Genomic DNA, 20,301 nt, shown 5'->3' on the forward strand with positions numbered 1-20,301 from the left:
TCGCCCCCCGCAGCATGCCGCCCCAAGCACGCGCTTGGCGTGCTGGGGCCTGGAGCCCCCCTGCTAGTGGGCCAATATCCATATCACAAAAGCTATCATCCCAATTGGCTTGGAACTGAGGATGGAGACTGAATTATGCTTTTTAACTTATGGAGGAGGACCTGTACAACAGTTTTGACGTTGTGGGGAAGCTTGCAGTACTGCTGCCCAGCTTGGTTTCTGTGCATAAACTAAGTATTTCTGTATCCAAGGCTGTCCACCTTTTACAAAACATCAAATTAAATTAACTTTAGAAAATGTTTTTCAAAATGGTATTATTTTGAGTTTATAAATATGGTAGCTACTGTGTTGTCATTCCTTCAGACTTAAGAAAATTTTTGTATTGAAATAAATATTAAATATAGCAAATGTGTAAAACAGGAGATACAAATCTTTTGACCAAGTAAATTATAAAAATAAGTCAATATTAAAATCATTTTAAAAAATAGAGAGACTTATAAAAATAGGAACAGGTTATTTTAATCAAACACAACCAGAATTTTAATCACTCTTTCTAAAAATAAAATAGACTTTTCCCCAACCCTTAATATCTGCATTTAATAGTATTTTCTAAACAAAAATTCAAATGCAATTATGTAACAAAGTACATTCTTTTACACTGTACAATATTTCCATCTTTTACACTTATTTGAATTCCAGTTTGGTCATTAGTACTCGATTCATTACTTCAACATGTTACTTGTGATAAAAGTCCTACAATTAAATATAAACATGACATGGCCATCTTAATAATTGCTTTGCTATGAACTGTAGAGAATACACAGAATTATAAAGTCATTGTGTTTTTATCAAAATATGCAATCCCACCAAACCTAACATAAGCTATCAATATTTTTCTTATGAACCATAGTTATATAAAATATTTGTAAAATATTTGTATAAATATTCTACCTGATTTGCTTTGGTCTAGAATGATCGGCATATAAATCCAGTTAGAAAATATCCCCATGTATTTCATCACATTTGTATTGTATTTATTTCATAATCCCAGTTGTCTGGACCTAAAGCTGCTATGGAACTAAAATGCTCATTGATTCATATAATTCATCCCTGGCAGAATAAATAAGTGGACAACATGATTTAATTGAGTACTTCACTATCAGTTCAAGTGTAGTTTTATCAAACCCAAGATATCACTTCTTTTACAATGTATAATAAAAAACCAAATAACTAAACAAATAGTGTATCATATTTTTATGTAGAATGAAGCTGAGGTTCACCAATCTTTGTCCTGTCCTTTATTTTATAATACTGTATACAGATAAAAATACATGAAGAATAGATAATACAAATGCAGTATTATGGATACTTATCAGATCAGCCCTATGGTATAAAATGTTGATCACAGTCTTCTACCTTCCTTGACCATTTTTTAAAAGTATTTTCTCTATCTTCTTCAAAATTAGATCCTTTGTTCCAGTCACCAAAACAATATTCACTGTAAAACTCTGGTCTTACTGGATGTCTCTTTTGAGCTGACTTCTGCCAGCCTTGGTAACGTAGGACCTTATAGAGTTCTAAGGGTCACCAAATGAATATTCATGGCTTCTGGCTGTTGGAGGATGACTATGGCTGAGGATCCATCATCTAGCAATCTAGGGTCATCAGCTGACAGTCTCTGCACTACCAGCCACCCCCACAGCACATTGGATGCTACACAGCAGCCTGACTGGGGAATAGGATGGAATTTCCCAGTTGGAGAACAAGGGGCAAAAAGGGACAATTGTATTTAAGTGGAGGGGGGCCACCCTTTGTCACAAGCCAGAAGACCAGGCTGGAGCAAGAGAGAAGGCAGGAGTGTCTGCCTCGCCTGAAACAATGCTCAGTTCTCAGGCTCACAGAAGGGGTTAGATCATGCTAAAAGGAGAGCATCTCAAGGCTGTTTATTTTGTAGAGTGCTGTAACTCTTTAGTGCTTTCTTAAGAAATTTCTTTGCTAAGCCTATATTTTTTTGCTTGCCTGCCATTTTGTAGAAGCTCAGAGCTCCCACACTGAGGGGACACATATAAGCCACTGGGGGGTTGGGAGTGCTGAGGCACTGGCTTCAGGGTTCAAGGCAGGTCAGGCTGCAGCATCCCACATCCCAAGGAAGAATGGCAGACATGGGGGTCTGTAATTAGGAGTGCACCTTAGGGCTTGTCTACACGACAATTAGTTCACAGCAAGCTGGGGTGTGAATCTACTCTGCACTAGCCTGCCACAGATTAACCGTCTATGTGGACTCTGCTGACACACATTAACAGTTAATTGGTGCAGTCTGATATGCGTCAGCAGGGTCCACATGGACAGTTAATCTGTGGCATGCTAGTTCGAGGTATTTTTGCTGAGGCATTGGTGGAAGAGATCATGCTTTATTGGATCCTTGAGTGTCTCTGGGCTGATTTTCTGTTCGCATCATTTTGGAGATAAATCCAACTGGAAATTATAGAGGAATCTTTCTGTTAGCAACTGCAGGACAGATCTTTGCAAGACTTCTCCTGAACCGTTGTCTTGCTCATGCCAAAGACATTCTTCCTGAATCTCAGTGTGGGTTTAGACCATCTAGAGGCACTAATGACATGATCTTCACTGCTCGCCAGCTGCAGGAAAAATGTAGAGAACACCACAGACCACTATACATGGCAGAAGCCTTTGACTCCATTAACAGGGAAGCACTGTGGGAAATCCTTCTGATGTATGGTTGTCCACTGAAATTTGTCACCATTCTTCATCTCCTTCACGATGACATACAAGCAGTGATCCTCCATAGTGGGTCTGCTATGGCTCCTTCTAAGGTTAAGACAGGTGTCAATCAGGACTGTGTCATTACCCTCCTGGCGCTTCTCCATCTTCCTTGCTGCGATGCTTTATTTGATCACGGATAAGATCCTAGTAGGAGTGCAGCTAATCTACCAAATGGATTGCAAGCTGTTCAACTTTAGCTGCTTCCAGTCCAGAATTCAAACATCGCTGACTTCAGTCATCGAGCTTCATTATGCTGACAATACTGTAGTGTGTGTTCACTCAGAAATAGATCTTCAGGTGACCATCAACATCTTTGCTGAGGCATATCAGAAAATGGGACTGATGCTTAACATCCGGAAGACAAAGGTCCTCCGTCAGCAAGCTCCTGGTGCACAATTCCCATCACCAGCAATACAGATCCACAATAACCCTCTAAAGAATGTTGCACACATTCCATATCTTGGAAGCTACCTTTCACAGACAGCTGATATTGACGAAGAAATCCAATGCCGGCTCAAATGTGCAAGCAAAACTTTTAGTCTTCTGAGAAAGAGGGTGTTTCAAGATTGCAACATCAGAACCAAAACCAAACTCATGGTCTATAAAGCTGTTGTGATCTCCATCCACCTTACTAAGCTGAAATGTGGACAACATATAGGAGACATCGTAAGGCATGGGAAAAGTATCAATGCTGTATGCATAAGATTCTCTGAATCAAATGGGATAACAGACACTCTAACATGAGTGTTCTCTCATAAGCCAATATTACGAGCATCAAGGTGATGTTTATTTATCATCAACTTTGCTGGGAAAGCTATGTTGTCCAGATGCCTGATTCCAGACTGCCAAAAACAAGTCTTCTACTCTCAATTCAACCAAGGCAAATGCACCAGAGGAGGGCAGAAAAAATGCTATAGGGACATCCTCAAGGCTAATATGAGGAAATGCAACATTGACATCAACTTGTGGGAACACATAACCCAGGATTGACAACAATGGAGGAACTGCTTGAGGCAGAGAACTCAGCACTTTGAGAATCAGATGCAACTACACGTAACAGAAAAATGGAAGCGACAGAAAGACTGTGCGATGGCCCAAACCAATATCCCAGGTTCACCTGCCCTGCTCGGAAAGATGGCAGAGTCTGCGGCTCCAGAATAGGCCTTACAAGCCATCAGCAGCCCCACAGATAATTTGAAATGGACATTCCACGAAAGACAATCATCTTCAACTTCAAGAGATTCACGGTGATGAGTGCAGGGTAGATTCACACCCCAACTTGCCACAAATTAAACATTCCTGGAGAGAAAAACTCAGAGACCCAGAGCTCGGAACACTAACCCAGCTCTAATCAGACCCAGGGGATTAGAAGCATGTAGGATCCAGCAATTGTGTTCACCACAGAAGATTGCTGTCTGGCCGGAGAAGAACGCTGAGCCAGGTTGTGAGCATGCAGCCTCACAGACTAATCCTTGATCAGAAAGGAGTTGTACTCCCTTTCTAACAGTCTCAGAACACTGGCTCCTTTCTTACTGAAACACAATCTGCATCTCTACCAAGACTGATCAGCATATATATAGAAATCAGGCTCATGGTATGAAGTTTGGTGGGGGGTACTCTTCCCTGGATGCACATTCTTCATCTATGGAAGAACCTTAAAGATGCTGCAACCCAAAGCATATGATTAGCTCTCTATTTAGTTGTCAGAGAGAGAACTGGGCCAGCATGTGGCCCAATGGTTACTACACCATACTCTAAGAAACTGCAACTGGATTGTGGGCATGGGCAAGGGCAAGCCCCTATCCCCACTAAATTAAAAAGCCTGCCAGGGCAGGAGGCCACTCCTCCTCCACAGTAGACTGGCCTATGCCCCATTTCCACAGGCGACTGTCTCAAATGTGTGTATGGATGAAAGTGTATAGAGGCAATTAAAAAGCCCTGATTGACGTATGGATGAAAGAAACTAGATATTCCCCACCCCTACCACTCAAAAAAGCAAAACAAAAGGGTAATTTTTATTTGTTGGTTTTAGCCAACTCATTTGAAGACCAAGAACTAGTCCAACTCCTGCTCATGGCATGTGTGAAATTATTCCAGCTGGAGGAACTCTCATGGACTAAGCATTCCGAAATGAGAAGCGAGATGGTTCCAAAAATTAAAGAGTTGCAGAGCCACTGGAAGGTGGGAAATGTATTTACACAAGGTCTTTATACTGGACAGTTCAACAACTCCTTGACCTTCATGCTGGAGTGTGTTTCATTTGGCTTCTACAACAATAAATCTGGACTTGCCCTTGGATTAATTGGCCTGACATACAGTTGATAGCTGGACCTTCCGGGACTAATGCAGCTTGGAAGACTTAATATTTAAGATGAACATTTATTGAATACCACAGGAGTATCATGAATCAGGGTTTCCAGTCCTCACTGACACTCAGATACCCACTGCTTATCAATGTAATTGTAAAATAGAATATAGATAATGTAAAATATAATAATCATACAACAGTATAAACCAAGGTTTGAGATACAGAAAAGTTTTCCAAAACTGAACTATACTTCATACTCACATTCAATAAACATTTTCTATCTTTACCTGATAATTTTAAGATACTGTATACATTAGGCCATGATCTTTTAAATTTTGTTTTTCATTTATAAACACAATACCATGAAAGTTTGAGTATAAATGCATCACATCATCTTCTGTAGCACAAATTCTTCATAGTGAATGTACTCTGAACCTATATATTTGGTCTTTATTATGTCCAGAGTGATTCAGAATCAAATACGGTATTGTACATTTAAGACAGTTCAGTGGCTAGTTACTTGTAACTCCAATTAAAAAGGTTTTGACTGGACCTACTATTTTCTTCTGTGTATGTATTACAACCGTTTACTGTTGCAGAACCATTTTGGATCAGGCTTTTATTTTCCCTAATGCTATGTTTACACTATTGCAAATATTCCTAGCTTTTCTGTTGCAGTGTATTTTTTTGCATATACTGTACTAATATATGAAAGTTATTTGGATGAAGAAATCTTATCTTCATTTTTCGAACCTGCCTGAATCTGGAGTTTCCTTTGCATTCCACGCTTCTATACATTTTTCTCCAGTCCTCTTTTCTTGTTTTTGACAACTGTCACTCAAAGTACAACTTTTGGAGTCATACTCTGTATACTATTCACTTCGTTCCCATCTGAGTCAATGAAATGTTGATTTTCCAAATGTTTAGAGCTTTCATTACACAAATACTCTTTTCTATCCTGTTGACTTGGGCTTTTGAATAGATGTTTCTTCTGGTGCATTCCAAGAGCAGCTGCTGTCTTGCAAATTTTGGGGCACTGAAGACAAGCATATCCTTTTCTATTGTGTTCATGTACATGTCTTTGCTCATGATTCCTTTTGGTAGAAAGATATAAAAAACTCTGTAAACAGAATTGACAGTGGTAGCGTTTTTCTCCAGTATGTATTCTTTCATGTATTTTGAGTGTTTCATTTAAAGTGAATGCCTTACTACAATATTGACAGACAAAATCCTTGACACCCAAGTGAATACGTTCATGTTTCTGTAGGTTTCCTGGAACTGAAAAACACTTACCACAGGTTTTACAAGTATACGGCTTTTCTCCAGTATGACATCTCATATGCATTTTTAGTGTGGATGGGCTCTGGAACTGCTTTTGGCATAATTCACAAATATAAGGCTTTGAAGTAGGTACATGCCAATGTATAGGTTCCTGGATTTCTTCGGTGGAAGATTTCTCTCGCTCACAGAGCTCACAATGAAGATTAGGCATTTCTGTGTTTCCTTCTTTACTGATGCCCTTTTCTTCAGGAATTTTTCTAAGTGCATACTCTCTATTGCACGTATTTTCACTTTCACTACTGGAGTTCTTGTTTCCATGATTCTTCCTCCATTTGACTTTTCTCATTTTTCTTAGCTGTTTAGATTTCTTTTTTGGTTTATAATTATAATAAGGTCTCCAGGGTTTGTCATTGGAATCCTGATCACTTACATCATCGCACATTTCAGTAAGTTCCGTACATTCTGATCTGCAAAGCCTAGCTGGGCTTCCTTCTTTTCTCTCTGTTTCAGTCCCCTGAGGCTGATTGTCCTGTTCAGATTCACATTTAGACCTTCCTCTTTTATAAAACAGTTTGGATCCTAAAATATGTCTTTTTACAATAGCCTCATTCCCAATTTTTACTGTTATTTGACAAAGGGGAGCAACATTACTATCAGTAGATGTTCCAGGTAAGGCAGGCTTTGCAATGTAGGTTTCGGTTTTACTTGATTCTTGAACAGTATCTATAGTCTTGTTAGATGAACCTCCAGATCCTGTAATATACTCTAACTCCTCGAGTGTTTCTCCTCTATTGTACAGAAGTGTTTTCTTTTTTTCTTTAATAGATTTTGCTTTAGTAATGCCTTTGTCGTAGTTATCTGACCCATGTTTACAGTCATCTTTTATGGACTGACTGACTATATTATTGGAGGATATTGTCTTACTGCTTCCCATAGAAATGACTGCATTACTGTGCATTATTACTGATGAGACTCTACTACTGTGCATTATAACCGAGGGTGCTGAGCTGCTATAGTTAATAACAGAGGTTGAATTTTCACTCATATTACTGAAAGACAGAATGGAGGAATCACACTCTTGAGAACCAGAACTAAGTTCCTTTGCAGCTTGGGGCACTGATTTTTCTGCAGTAAAAAAGTCACTTTGTAGGTCAGAATTTAACATTCCTACTGCCCAAGGTGAAACATTCTGAATATTCATAGATGATGTTGCATCATTGCATGAAGATGTATTCAAGCAAATAGTGGTATTGTTTGTTAATATATTATTTTGAAAATTCAGCGAAGGTAGTTCAGAGTTGAGAGAATTCTGAATAATGCAGGTACTAGAAGTTGCTTCATTAACTTGGTTGCTTGCTTGTACATTTTCAAACGAAGAATTCTGGTAGGACTTATAAGGTAGCCTTCTGCATTTCATAGGTAAAAGCCTATAAAGTTTGTAAGGATACATGCTAGGCTTTAAGCCTCCATTAGGTGTTTTTTTATTTACTGCAAGTCGATGGTCAATTGCATGGAAAGATTTCTGATGATTTTTTAGTATATAATAAGTCATGAAAGTCTCAAGGCAGAAAATGCACTGATAACGCCTTTCCCCTGTGTGCCAGATTTCATGTCTGGTACGATATTCAGCTAATGCAAACACTTTGTTGCAGTAATGGCAAGGATAAGTTCTTCTCCATGAATGCACATTTGCATGTCTTCGAAGGCTAGACAATGTTACATAGCTACGTTTGCAAACAATGCATGTATATAATATCTGCCCATCAACAACTTTAACCAAATGATCTGTTTCTGACAAGGTGCAGTTTGCACTGGAGTAATCAGTAATATTGTTTTCAGACAACAGAGGCTCTGTGTTTCCATGTGAGCTTCCATTTCTTTCACCAGCAGTAGTATAGTTATCTAAATTTTTTTGTTCATTTCCACTCTGAACAGATATGCTGCCTGAACTCCTGCAGACTTGTTCATGATTCTCCAGTCTGTTAAGATTTGCAAATTGTTTGCTGCAGTATTTGCATATTAAAGGTTCCTGATGATTTGTGTGAAGCTGAAGATGGGTATTGAGTAAAGCTCTGTCATCAAATGATCTGGTACAACAATTACATCTGTAAACAGGTGGAATAACAGTTGCTACAGATCCAGGGATGTTAGCAGATCTACTTTCATCTTCTGTGGAAAAAAGTACGTCTCCTGCCTTATCATGAGGGAAAGGAATAATCGCTTGATCTGTAACTGCTTCTTGTTGAACCTCTGTATTGGTTACTTTGGGGGCTGATATTTTTGCTATAGCCAAACTAGTACACTGGGGTTTAAAGGCCATCTTTGGTGTACCACATGTTTGTTTTATTGGTTGAAGTAGAGGTGTTGTCTGAGTAGTTTCATAATGGTCTTCACTCATTTTATACAGAGGGCTGCTGTCATGTTCTAAAAAAGGAGTTCCTTGAAAAGCATCACCTCCAGAAGAAACTGCATAGGAGTGTTCAGCTAACGTACTGGCTGGCTCAGCATCTTTTCCAACATCATCCCTATCAAGGCCAACATTGGTTGCTTTAATTGTCTCAGATACCTTTTTAAAACTTGCTCTCAAGTCAAGTGGAGAAAACAAATTGTTATTATTTTCAGTTTCAAAAATTGAAAAAGCATTTGTGATTCTTGGCCCATTTGTGATAGCTGAATCTTCGTGTCTTTTTTCATTTTTTTCTTCTTTGACCACCCCTTTTTCAGTTATACAAAATGCATACGGACAGGGGGAATCTGAAAAATTAATGTCTGTAAGATCTTCCAGAAACGATATTCCCAGTTTTTTCCCTGCAGCTGCAAGGTCTGTTACAGTCTCCTGTCTCTTAACAACTACTGTGGAACTGTAGATATAATTAAGTATTTCAGTAAACACTTCAGCCTTAAGATCATCTAACTCCAGGACATGTCCAGAAATACAGATCGTATGACTCCAAAAAATATTTTTGAAATAAAGGCTTGAAGCTGCTAGTACATTACTGTGGGCTTTAAATTTGGTATCTTCCACAATTATAGTGACATCACATAAAATACCCCGAATGCGCTGTTCATTCAAAATGGAGAGTACCGTGTCACTATGAAAGTCATCCTTGAGATCCTTTGACTGGGACATGACTGTCATCTACAACAACAACAAAAAAAGAGTTAACAGTTAAATTTGCTTTTAAAAGCTATTACAAAAAATCAGCTCTGTTATTGGGGACTTTTTTCAGGTTTGTTTTGTTTTGTTTTGAATTCAGGTAAAAAAGGAGGGTGAAGTTATGCAATAGCATTTTCAGGTAAAAAAAACTTGAGTTTGATCCTGCAAACAATATAGATGGTAATAGGGTGACTTGTCAGGGAAGTAACTACAGTTCTTACTAGTAAATGTTTGCAGGGTGAGGCCCTGTATTTCAGAATTAATTGTAAAGGGTCCCCTCTACCCCCCACTCAATTTTCATACAAAAGTTGACCCATTCTGTAGGGTATGGGTAAATGGGTAAATTATCCAAGGAGCTAAAGAAAATAACATTCATTTGTAACTCAAATGCATTTACATACATTGTAAGTTATATATTCAAAGTATGTTCTGTCATAATGTTTCATTCAAGGTCTACACAAATCTTTAAATAATATTTACAAACAGATTAGAGATGGAGGAACTCTGGCAGCTCCTCAGTAGCAGGGATAGGAGAAAAAGCAGCTCTCTTGTTCCTCTATAGCCAGATCAATTCTTTATATTTGCAATCTGGCTGATATCCAGTATTTAAAATCAGACTCCATCTCTCTGAATGGTCAGTGGTGCAATTGATGAAGTTTAGCCTGAATGAACAAAGAAACTGAACTCAACCCTAGAGATGGTCCCTCCAAGGTCAGGGTTGAGACATACTGATGTGGCAGTGTGAGGAAACTTGAACTGCTGCTACCCATATTGTATATCTGTTCCATGGATAACAGAGGACTTAGAGCTCCAGGACTGTGTAATCACATTTAACATTTGATCGCATTAATAAAAAAATTATAGAAAAATTAGAGGTTCCAAAAATTAAAAAGCTCCAATGACAAAATACTGTTTTAAAAACTAAATGATAAAACACATAAATCATAATTTTAACATCAAACAGATGTTCTTTTCTATAAGAATTATTTTATATAATTCATTAAAATTAATATTTAAATTAGTTGTTGGGCATTATTAGATAGAACCTCATTAATAATGACTGGACGTTTCATTGTGAATTACTGAATTTTGTGAATTAAAAATACAATAATAAAAATCCAGGGTAATGATAACAAAATGTATTTTATTTATTTTGTCGTTTTGGGGGTTTGTTGTAATAGCAGTTCACAGTATCCTAATAACTATGCTTGACTTTTTTTTTTAAATCATACCAATAATGAGAGCTCATTACAATATTCTGCTGTTTAATGTTTGCTGAGTGATATTAAAATGCCTCCATTTTATTTTATTGAGGATTACAAAGTGTTCAGACCAGCAAGGCACTATTATATAAAGTTTTATGTTTCACTTCAGTAAGAAGGAAGGATGCTAAGATTCTCAGAATGAATTAATGGAAATAAAATAAGGAAAAGAGAAAACGGTTAATGGGTGGAACTGACTGAATATATGCTACAGAAATCTCTCTGATTTTTACCAAATACTGGATTCTGTTCAAATTTAGAACTGTTCTGCAGCATAACATGAATCCCCTTTTTTTCCTCCCTACTTTAAGCTCTGCTTTCAAGTCATCAGAGTAAGAAGTAACATTCCCATATTCAGTTAGCAATCACCAGAGCCAAAGATCTGCAAGATTACTAATCAGGGCCAGTCCACAACATTTTGGCACCCGAGGCAGGGAAATCAAATGATGCCCCCAAACCCCTCGCTTGGGCCAAAACTTTGAAAGGACTCAATTCTGCCTTCTTCCTGTTCAACTCCTCTCATGGTACTGCTCTGCTACGTACCCCAATAAAGGAGAACTAACAACTTAAAATGCCTTGTTCAAAAATTTTAAGTAACACTTAACTTTGAAATGCCTGAACAGCAAATGTAACTTTTCTTGTCCTCATAGTAAACACTGGCATTTTTATCTGTTTGAATAATCAAAGTGGTGCTTTCCGTGCCTTCTTGGTAGCAAAGATTTGAACTGCTTCCTGAAGGTCCACAGTCTGGGCCAGCTCATGCTCTACTGAGATGGTTGCAAGGCCGACCAGCCTCTCCTGTGTCATTGTGGAGCATAGATGTGTTTTTATTACCTTCAGCTTGGAGAAGCTGCGTTCTCCACCGGCAACTGTTACAGGAAGTGTTAGAAGTATGCGCAGAGCAACAAAAGCATTTGGAAAGAGGATAGTCATCTAATTTTGCACATATGTTCCAGAACAGCCTTTGGAGTTGATCCTGCTTTAATGTATCTTGAAAGGGCTTTCAGTTCATCACCTAATCACTCGCATCAATATCACGCATGTCATCATGTGTCAACACTGTCTCTAGTGCCCTGCATTGCTGGTGTAGGTCTTCTTCAGGTACAGTGAGGAGTTTTGGAATATCATACAATATTTCAAATATACTGCTGTGTTCCTTGAGCTGCAGGAAATAGATGATACCATAGTTGCCATTATCTTCCCAATTTGGTGTTTGATAAGCTTTATTGCCTCCACTCGACTTTCCCATTGTGTGGCACTTAGTGGTTTCAGTGTCAGAGAGGATGTTCCCAAATGTTTCTTCAAAATTTGCCATCGATGAGTTGATGCAGAGAAAAATACATAGATGCTTTGAATTACAATAAAAAATTCAGCAGCCTCACTATAATCTGATGCTGCATCACTGACCACCAAGTTCAATGAACGAGAACTGCATGGGACAAAAAAAGCTAGAGGATTTAACTTTTGGATCCGTGTCTGCACAGCTCTGTTCTTTCCTCTCATTTTGGCACCATTATCATAACTCTGATCTCTCATGTCAGCTATTGCTATTCCCATATCTTTCAGCTTTTTAAGAAGCACATTTGTCATACCAGCTCCTGTAGTATCATCAATGTCAATAAATTCTAGAAAATGCTCTCTGACAGTCACCGTTGCAGGGACATTTTCACTAGGTTCTGTTGTTGTTACAAAACGCAACATTAAAGTCATTTGTTCCATATGGCTGATGTCAGGTGTGCAGTCCAGAATAACAGAGTAATATCTTGCTGACTTCAGATCTGCCACAATCTTCTGTTTGACTTTTGTTGCCAGTAACTGTATAATCTCATTTTGAATTGTTTTTCTAAGGTAGTGGTGTATGTACATTTCTTGGGTGGTGACCCTTCTTAGATGCTCCTGGAGTACAGCATCAAACTCAGCCATCAGATCCACAATTTTAAGGAAGTTTCCATTGTTTGGCACATACAGCTGATCTGAAATGCCGCACAATGCTAGGTTTTGGGTAGCAAGCATTCTCACAATGGCAGTGAGCCTTTTCAGAACATTTTGCCAATGAAGAGACTCTGATGCAATCTTCTCTTGATGCAGATCATCTATGGTGGCCTTTAACCTTAGTCTCATCTCAAGCTCTTTCCACCAATGGAATGCTCTCTGGTGATTTGCTACCTTCTCATGACATGCTAGATTTCTAGCCTGATTTTTCCAGTCCTTTGTTCCTGTTGAACCCAATGTGGCTGGAACATTAGACTGGAAGAGTTTGCAACAAAAAAAGTATGCAGCATTCTGGGTTTTTGAGTACATAAGCCATGGTTTCTCCACTTCGTCACCATTGGGGATTTCACACCAGCAATGTGTTGGATGGAAACTTCTATTTTCATTGTCTTTGGGGAACATGAAGTTTTTCATTTGCTGTGGCCCATGCAGTACAAGGAAGTCCCTCAGGCTACTGCTCAAGTGGGTCCACAGTCCTGGATCATCTAGACTTAAGGAACTAAACTTAGAAGCAGCTGTTTCTTGTGCCTCCACCACACTCTTCTCTGATCTACACTTCAGGAATGTGCATAGTTACATCCATTTGAGATGGAGATATGTATGCTGCAGTAGCTGCCAGGTCATCTGCACTCTGACTAACTGGAAGATCAGGCATCTCCTCACCACTCACATCCTCACTGGGGCCAGAAGGCTCATCGTGAACATTTATGTCTATGTATCTCAGGAGAGCTCCTTCCTGCTTAGATAGAAAAGCTTCTTTTGCTTGTTTGCTTTTTTTCTGAATGCTGCCCTAGAGGGGCATTTTCTTCTTTCACTCATGACTGCTGTTCTGTGCCAGCTATAGTGGCTCTCAACACTCAATTGAAGGGGACAAATAAGCAAGCTGATAGCAGGGCCTGAGTGCAGGGCCACCCGGGGGGTGGGGGGGGGGAAGAGAGGCAATTTGTCCCAGGCCCCACAGGGGCCCCTACGAGAGTTTTTTGGGGCCCCTGGAGTGGGGTCCTTCACTCGCTTCGGGGGCCCCAGAAAACTGTCGCAGGGCCCAGGCCCCCGGAGCTTCTTCCGCTCCAGATCACTGTCGGCAATTCGGCGGCGGGAGATCCTTCCGCCCTGGGACCCGCCACTGAAGTGCCGGGTCTTTTGTGGCAATTCGGCAGTGGGGGCCCCCCACCGCTGAAGACCCCAGGCCTCCTGAATCCTCTGGGTGCCCCTGCCTGAATGAGGGAAGATATCAGCGTCTTAGGGGCCTAACTGGCTCCTGCTACTTCAGTTGACTGCCTGTTCTCCTCAAGTGGGTTCAGGGAAGCAGTAGGAAACAGGAAGCTCCCTGAGAAGCTGGTGTTAATCAGTCCAGGCTCCTGGGGGTGCTAGAGAGTTACATAAGAGGCTCCTCCTCCTCTCTCTCCCTGCAACTTCTGCTGCTTTCTGTTATTCCCTCTCACCTTTTCTCCTGCCTGCCTGTTATGTCTCTTGTGCCCCCCTTTGTCCAGCACAACACTCTATCATCTCTGTGCATCTAGAGCAGAGAGAATACATATGCACCAGCAACAGACACAATTTTCTGCACCGGTGGTTCCCAAACTTTAACAATCTGTGAACCCCTTTCACTAAAATGTCAAGTCTCACGAACCCCCTCCTAAAAATGAATATTTCCAGGGATTTTCTCCTTTACCTGAGTATAAGCTATAAAAGCAGTGATCTTGGAAATATAAAATTTGTTTTTATGACATGCTTATTACATACTATTTATTATTAATTAACATTTATCATTACAGTATTTTTATTACATTATGAAAACAGCAGCACTCTTCCAAGATCTCACATTCGTAGCTTGTATCACTTTGAATAAGCCTGTTATAAGACAAGGCTCCTATGTTTCATTGAGGAGTATCAGATGTGACACAGCATGAAGGTACTTAAGAAGTCAACTCCAAGAGTTCCTCCTACACAAGCATTCAGGTCTTGAGCAGTCCAGGCAAGCAACGCACGTTAGAACAAAGCTTAAACTTGTTCTTCATAATAATTTTAAAAACAATACTGCCTATTTAATTTTAAAAACAGCAAAAAATATCCACCTCCCTTTCCATTACTTATAAGGAGTCTTGAAGTTTAAATCTCCTCAGTGTGATAGATATGCTTGCTTTGATCTGCTTAGCTCTTGGAAGTCCAGGGGCTCCAGGCTGCTGGCCCCGAGCTGCCCGGGGTCCCTAGTGACAGCTCTGTTCGCCATTAGGGAATTTTTTCCCGAGAACCCCTTGTAACATTTCATGAACCCCCAGGGGTTCACGAACCTGAGTTAAGGAACCTTTGTTCTACACTCTGGGTCGTAGTGCCCCCCACCCCACAGTCTGGCACCTGAGGCGGCCGCCTCAGTTCACCTCATGGCCAGCCGTGATACTAATTTATGACACTTCATCAGTTTAAACTACAATGGATCCAAAAGAGAGTGACTAAATATGGACACTTTTATGATTTGTAATCAGGGTCAAATTATAACACTATGTGGTGGGTGAGCCAGTACTGTTTTCTGCAGCAACTTGTGTGCTAAATGTAAGCTTTCAGTTTAAAAAATTTAAGCCACTAGCCCTATAGTCAGAAAGACTATCTCCAAAAATCAAATATATATCAATAGAGTGAGGTCTTCTGGAATCTATGGCCAGCCTAAAGCAAAAGTTCTGAAAGAGGTGTGAATTACCCCATTCCCCTCACTGCAGCATTAGCTCTGAACTCTAATGACAATTTTAAAAAGGGAACTTTAATTACTTCACTGCTAATCAAAGCAGATATGAAAGACAATCCCTTTTATGACAATATGCACGATATATTGAGAGAGACATTTTTATTTTGATATCACAAGTGGAGCTTGAGAATAAAATCACTTATTTTTACAATCTGGCTCGGGGCTCCTGTTTGTATAGGGAAGTTTTAGCTATTTGATGCACAAGAGTTGTGCACAGTTGAGAATTTAAAATGCACAGAACACAAGAAATTCAAAGTTATGGTTCACATAGCAAATAATATACAGACGCTCCCCAAGTTACGTAAACCCAACATATGCAAATCTGAGTTACCGAAAAAGTTCCATAAACTAGAAATAGGAGTTTGGAGGTTTGGGGGGTTTTTTTTTGCGTAATGGTCAGAGATACGTTTCCGACTTATGCAAAATTTGAGTTATGCAAGGCATTCCAGAACAGAATGCTTGTGTAAATTGGGGAGCATCTGTATGTAATGAATCAATTACAGAAATGATAGTAGTAGTATATACTGCGAGATAAAATACTACATCTGCACATAAGCAGGGTATTGAGCAACAGTGCCCTAAGAAAGTCAAATTGATTGTGGCTGGCCCAGATGCTCTGCCGGTGAAAGATGGAAGTCAATGGAGAGATGCCCACTTGTACAAGCTGAGAATCTAGTTCACACCTTCATGCATATACATTTTAAATGATGTTGCATTATATCGTTTTTCATTAAATTTGCATAGATTATAATAAGAAATATTAAACATTAATTCACTTTAATTAGAATACTGACCTGTAATTTGTTTTAGTTTAAGACTGCTACTTCTTTTGGCCCGCTATCCGAAAACCCAGACAAAATTAGTTTCTAGTACATGAGACTATCTTCTACATAGAGAGTACTGATAAAAATATGTTCCTTCAGGCAAGCAGCCACAATCCCATAGAGATATTGTACTAACAATTATTTTTTCATAGACAATTGCTGACATTACATCAGGCTAGCTCATGTGATATGGTATTAGAAACACAAGCATTAAATGTCAAAAACAAGATCTCACAAAAGAAGCTATTGTTTTACTTTCTGTGTAAGAAAAAAATACTGTCAACTCTACTCCCAGTGACCAAGGTAAGAGAAGCTTGCCAGAATTTTTTTTTAATCATTCTTTGTAATAGCATAGTTAGCGTTAGTTTGAAAGGACAGATCATCTGACGCACTGTTGCTAAGTACATCAGATGGCTATTTCTACACTAAAATTAATTTATACACAAAGTCCATAATAAGTGAACTGAAATGTTCGTAATAGAAAGATTGGCTGATTCTTCAGCCAGTTACTTCAGCATACCATCTTTAGGGGAAAATACAATTTAGACTTGTAGCTGCATGCACACAGATTACAAGCCTTTGTAGTCTCTGAATCATGGATGTTGCACTCTGCTTAGTACAATACCTCTTTGCATAGCTTCTTTGGAGAAAGGAGAAGTTATGATTTGTTATTTGGGCATTACTCTTGTACTATACTCTACACCATCTGAAAAACTACATGAAAAAACTCCAATATGGAGCAAGCTGTTTTTCACATATAATACTTTTTGCTTCCCTTTGTCTTGGCTAGTACAATCCCAAAAGAGTTTGCCTGCATAGGCGCTGACTCCATGGGTGCTCTGGGGCTGAAGCACTCACGAGAAAAAAAAACAGTGGGTGTTCAGCACCCACTGGCAGCCCTGCAGATCAGCTCCTTCCCTTCCCCCTCAACCCTCCCACACACCTATGGACCCTGTCAATCAGGTCTTCCATCTCCCTCCCAGTACTTCCCATCAGTGGTTCAGGAGGCACTTGTGGGGGAGTAGCAGGGGCAGAAAGAAGCGAGCAGGAGATGATGGAATAGGGAGGGGGTGGGGTCTTGGGGGAAGAAGTGGAGGCAGGGCCTGGGGTGGAGTAGGGGGCTGAGCACAACCCCTTCCTTCCCCCCCCCCGGGAACTACGGAAGTCAGTGCATCTGTTTGCCTGTACACAAGTATTGATTCTCCACTGCCTGGCACCCTGCATAGTCATCTATAACTGTGCAAAGTGAGTGTTAAATGCTACCCTAACAGAATTCTCTACTCACTTTACACTGGTGGTAGCATTCTACACCCACTTTGTAAAAGGTGTACATGAGAATGCAAGGTGCAAGGGAGTAAGCAATCAGGCCTATAGTTTCCAAGGGATCCACACTAAGGTTGTGAAAGCAAATAATGAAGAACTCTTGACGGGCTACACAGTTACACACTCTCTATAGCAGAGGTCAGCAACCTTTCAGAAGTGGTGTGCCGAGCCTTCATTTATTCAGTCTAATTTAAGGTTTTGCATGCCAGAAATACATTTTAATGTTTTTAGAAGGTCTCTTTCTAGAAGACTATAATATATAACTAAACTTTTGTTATATGTAAAGTAAATAAGGTTTTTAAAATCTTTAAGAAGCTTCATTTAAACTTATATTAAAATGCAGAGGCCCCCCGGACTGGAGGCTAGGACCTGGGCAGTGTGAGTGCCACTGAAAATCAGCTTGTGTGCCAACTTTGGCACTCGTGCCATAGGTTGCCTACCCCTGCTCTATAGGAATTACTCATGTTGCAAGCCAATTTGAGGTACTACTGTTTGAGCATCTGCTCTTCTTCATTATAGAGCTTTAGACAGAACTTGTAATTTTGATTATAGATTGTGGTCCAAATCATAGGTAAACTCCATAGACATGGTGGGTTTCTTGGCTCATTGGTCAAAAGTCTGACCCAAAGGGACTAGTTCAAATTTTTTATGGTCCCATGTCCTTGAGACTCTAATAAGAACATAGAATGGAACATCCTAAGTCATTGAGTTCAGTTCCCTGCTAAGACAGGCAACCTCCTCATATAATCCCTATCATAAATGATCATAATTCTGAGGTTCTACTGTATTTAAAAAATAGAATTTGAACACATCAGGAATGATTTGTTTCAGAGTAGCAACCATGTTAGTCTGTATCCGCAAAAAGAACAGGAGTACTTGTGGCACCTTAGAAACTAACAAATTTATTTGAGCATAAGCTTTCGTGGGCTACAGCCCACTTCATCAGATGCATAGACTGGAACATATAGTGAGGAGATATATACACATACAGAGAACATGAAAAGGTGGGAGTTGCCCACTCTAAAAGGCTAATTCATTAAGATAAGCTATTATCAGCAGGAGAAAAAAAACATCTGTAGTGATAATCAAGATAGCCCATTTGAGACAGTTTGACAAGAAGGTGTGAGGATACTCAACATGGGGAAATAGATTCAATGTGTGTAATGGCTCAGCCACTCCCAGTATCTATTTAAACCTAAGTAGATGATATCTAGTTTGCATAGTAATTCAAGTTCAGCAGTTTCTCATTGGAGTCTGTTTTTGAAGCTTTTCTGTTGCAAAATTGCCACCTTTAAATCTGTTACTCAGGCCATGTCTACATCTAAAATTTTGCAGCGCTGGTAGTTACAGCTGTATTAGTACAGCTGTATAGGGCCAGCGCTGCAGAGTGGCCACACTTACAGCAACCAGCGCTGCAAGTGGTGTTAGATGTGGCCACACTGCAGCGCTGTTGGGCGGCTTCAAGGGGGGGTTCGGGGAACGGGAGAGCAAACCGGGAAAGGAGACCAGCTTCGCCGCGGTTTGCTCTCGCGTTCCCCGAACCCCTCTGCAAACCGCAGGGAAGGAGACCTGCTTGCTCGGGGCTCCGGGAACTAGAGAGCAAACCGGGAAAGGAGACCCGCTTCGCCGCGGTTTGCTCTCGCGTTCCCGAACCCCCTGTAAACCGCAGGGAAGGAGACCTGCTTGCTCGGGGAACGGGAGAGCAAACCGCGGCGAAGCTGGTCTCCTTTCCCGGTTTGCTCTCGCGTTCCCGGAGCCACCCTGCAAACCGCAGGGAAGGAGACCTGCTTGCTCGGGGAACGGGAGAGCAAACCGCGGCGAAGCTGGTCTCCTTTCCCGGTTTGCTCTCGCGTTCCCGGAGCCACCCAGCAAACCGCAGGGAAGGAGACCTGCTTGCTCGGGGCTCCGGGAACTAGAGAGCAAACCGGGAAAGGAGACCCGCTTCGCCGCGGTTTGCTCTCTCGTTCCCGGAGCCACCCTGCAAACCGCAGGGAAGGAGACCTGCTTGCTCGGGGTTCCGGGAACGCGAGAGCAAGCTGGGGAAGGAGACCAGCTTGATTACCAGAGGCTTCCTCCTTCCACGGAGGTCAAGAAAAGCGCTGGTAAGTGTTTACATTGGATTACCAGCGCTGGATCACCAGCGCTGGATCCTCTACACCCGAGACAAAACGGGAGTACGGCCAGCACTGCAAACAGGGAGTTGCAGCGCTGGTGATGCCCTGCAGATGTGTACACCTTCAAAGTTGCAGCGCTGTAACTCCCTCACCAGCGCTGCAACTTTCTGATGTAGACAAGCCCTAAGTGACCAGAGAGGTTGAAGTGTTCTCCAACTGGTTTTTGAATGCTGATTCCTGATGTGAGAATGGAGGTTATTCTGAAATGATCATAGCTGAACAAAATGCTATGGTTGTTCTTTCAAAAGTTTACAATGAACATTGACTTAATACAGCTTTGGAACTTAAGTATGCAGAAGGAAAATGCTGTTTTCAACCATCTTAATTTAAATGAAACAAGCACAGAAATAGTTTCTTTGTCAATTTTTTTTTAACTTTCTCTTTACTTTTTTAGTAGTTTACATATAACACAATACTTTACTGTATTTGCCCCCTCCCCACTGCTGTCTAATGTAC

The 20,301-nt window shown here is 40.5% G+C and overlaps 1 protein-coding gene across 5 annotated transcripts in view; it reads right to left on the reverse strand.

Moving 5' to 3' along the window:
- Positions 1 to 531: 531 nt before the first annotated feature.
- Positions 532 to 20,301, reverse strand: part of ZBTB38 (zinc finger and BTB domain containing 38) — a 43,322-nt gene continuing 23,552 nt past the window's right edge. For 4 of the 5 annotated variants that reach the window (XM_030576081.1, XM_030576083.1, XM_030576078.1 and 1 more), the window contains one exon: positions 532 to 9,512. In XM_030576081.1, coding sequence (XP_030431941.1) covers positions 5,931 to 9,512 — 3,582 coding nt within the window. In that variant the 3' untranslated portion in view covers positions 532 to 5,930. Of the gene's footprint in view, positions 9,513 to 16,318; positions 16,366 to 20,301 lie in introns of those variants that run through there. The other variant, XM_030576084.1, reaches the window with a different exon arrangement.

The sequence above is a fragment of the Gopherus evgoodei genome, chromosome 9 (assembly GCF_007399415.2).
Source record: "Gopherus evgoodei ecotype Sinaloan lineage chromosome 9, rGopEvg1_v1.p, whole genome shotgun sequence".
NCBI classification, from domain to species: Eukaryota; Metazoa; Chordata; order Testudines; family Testudinidae; genus Gopherus; species Gopherus evgoodei.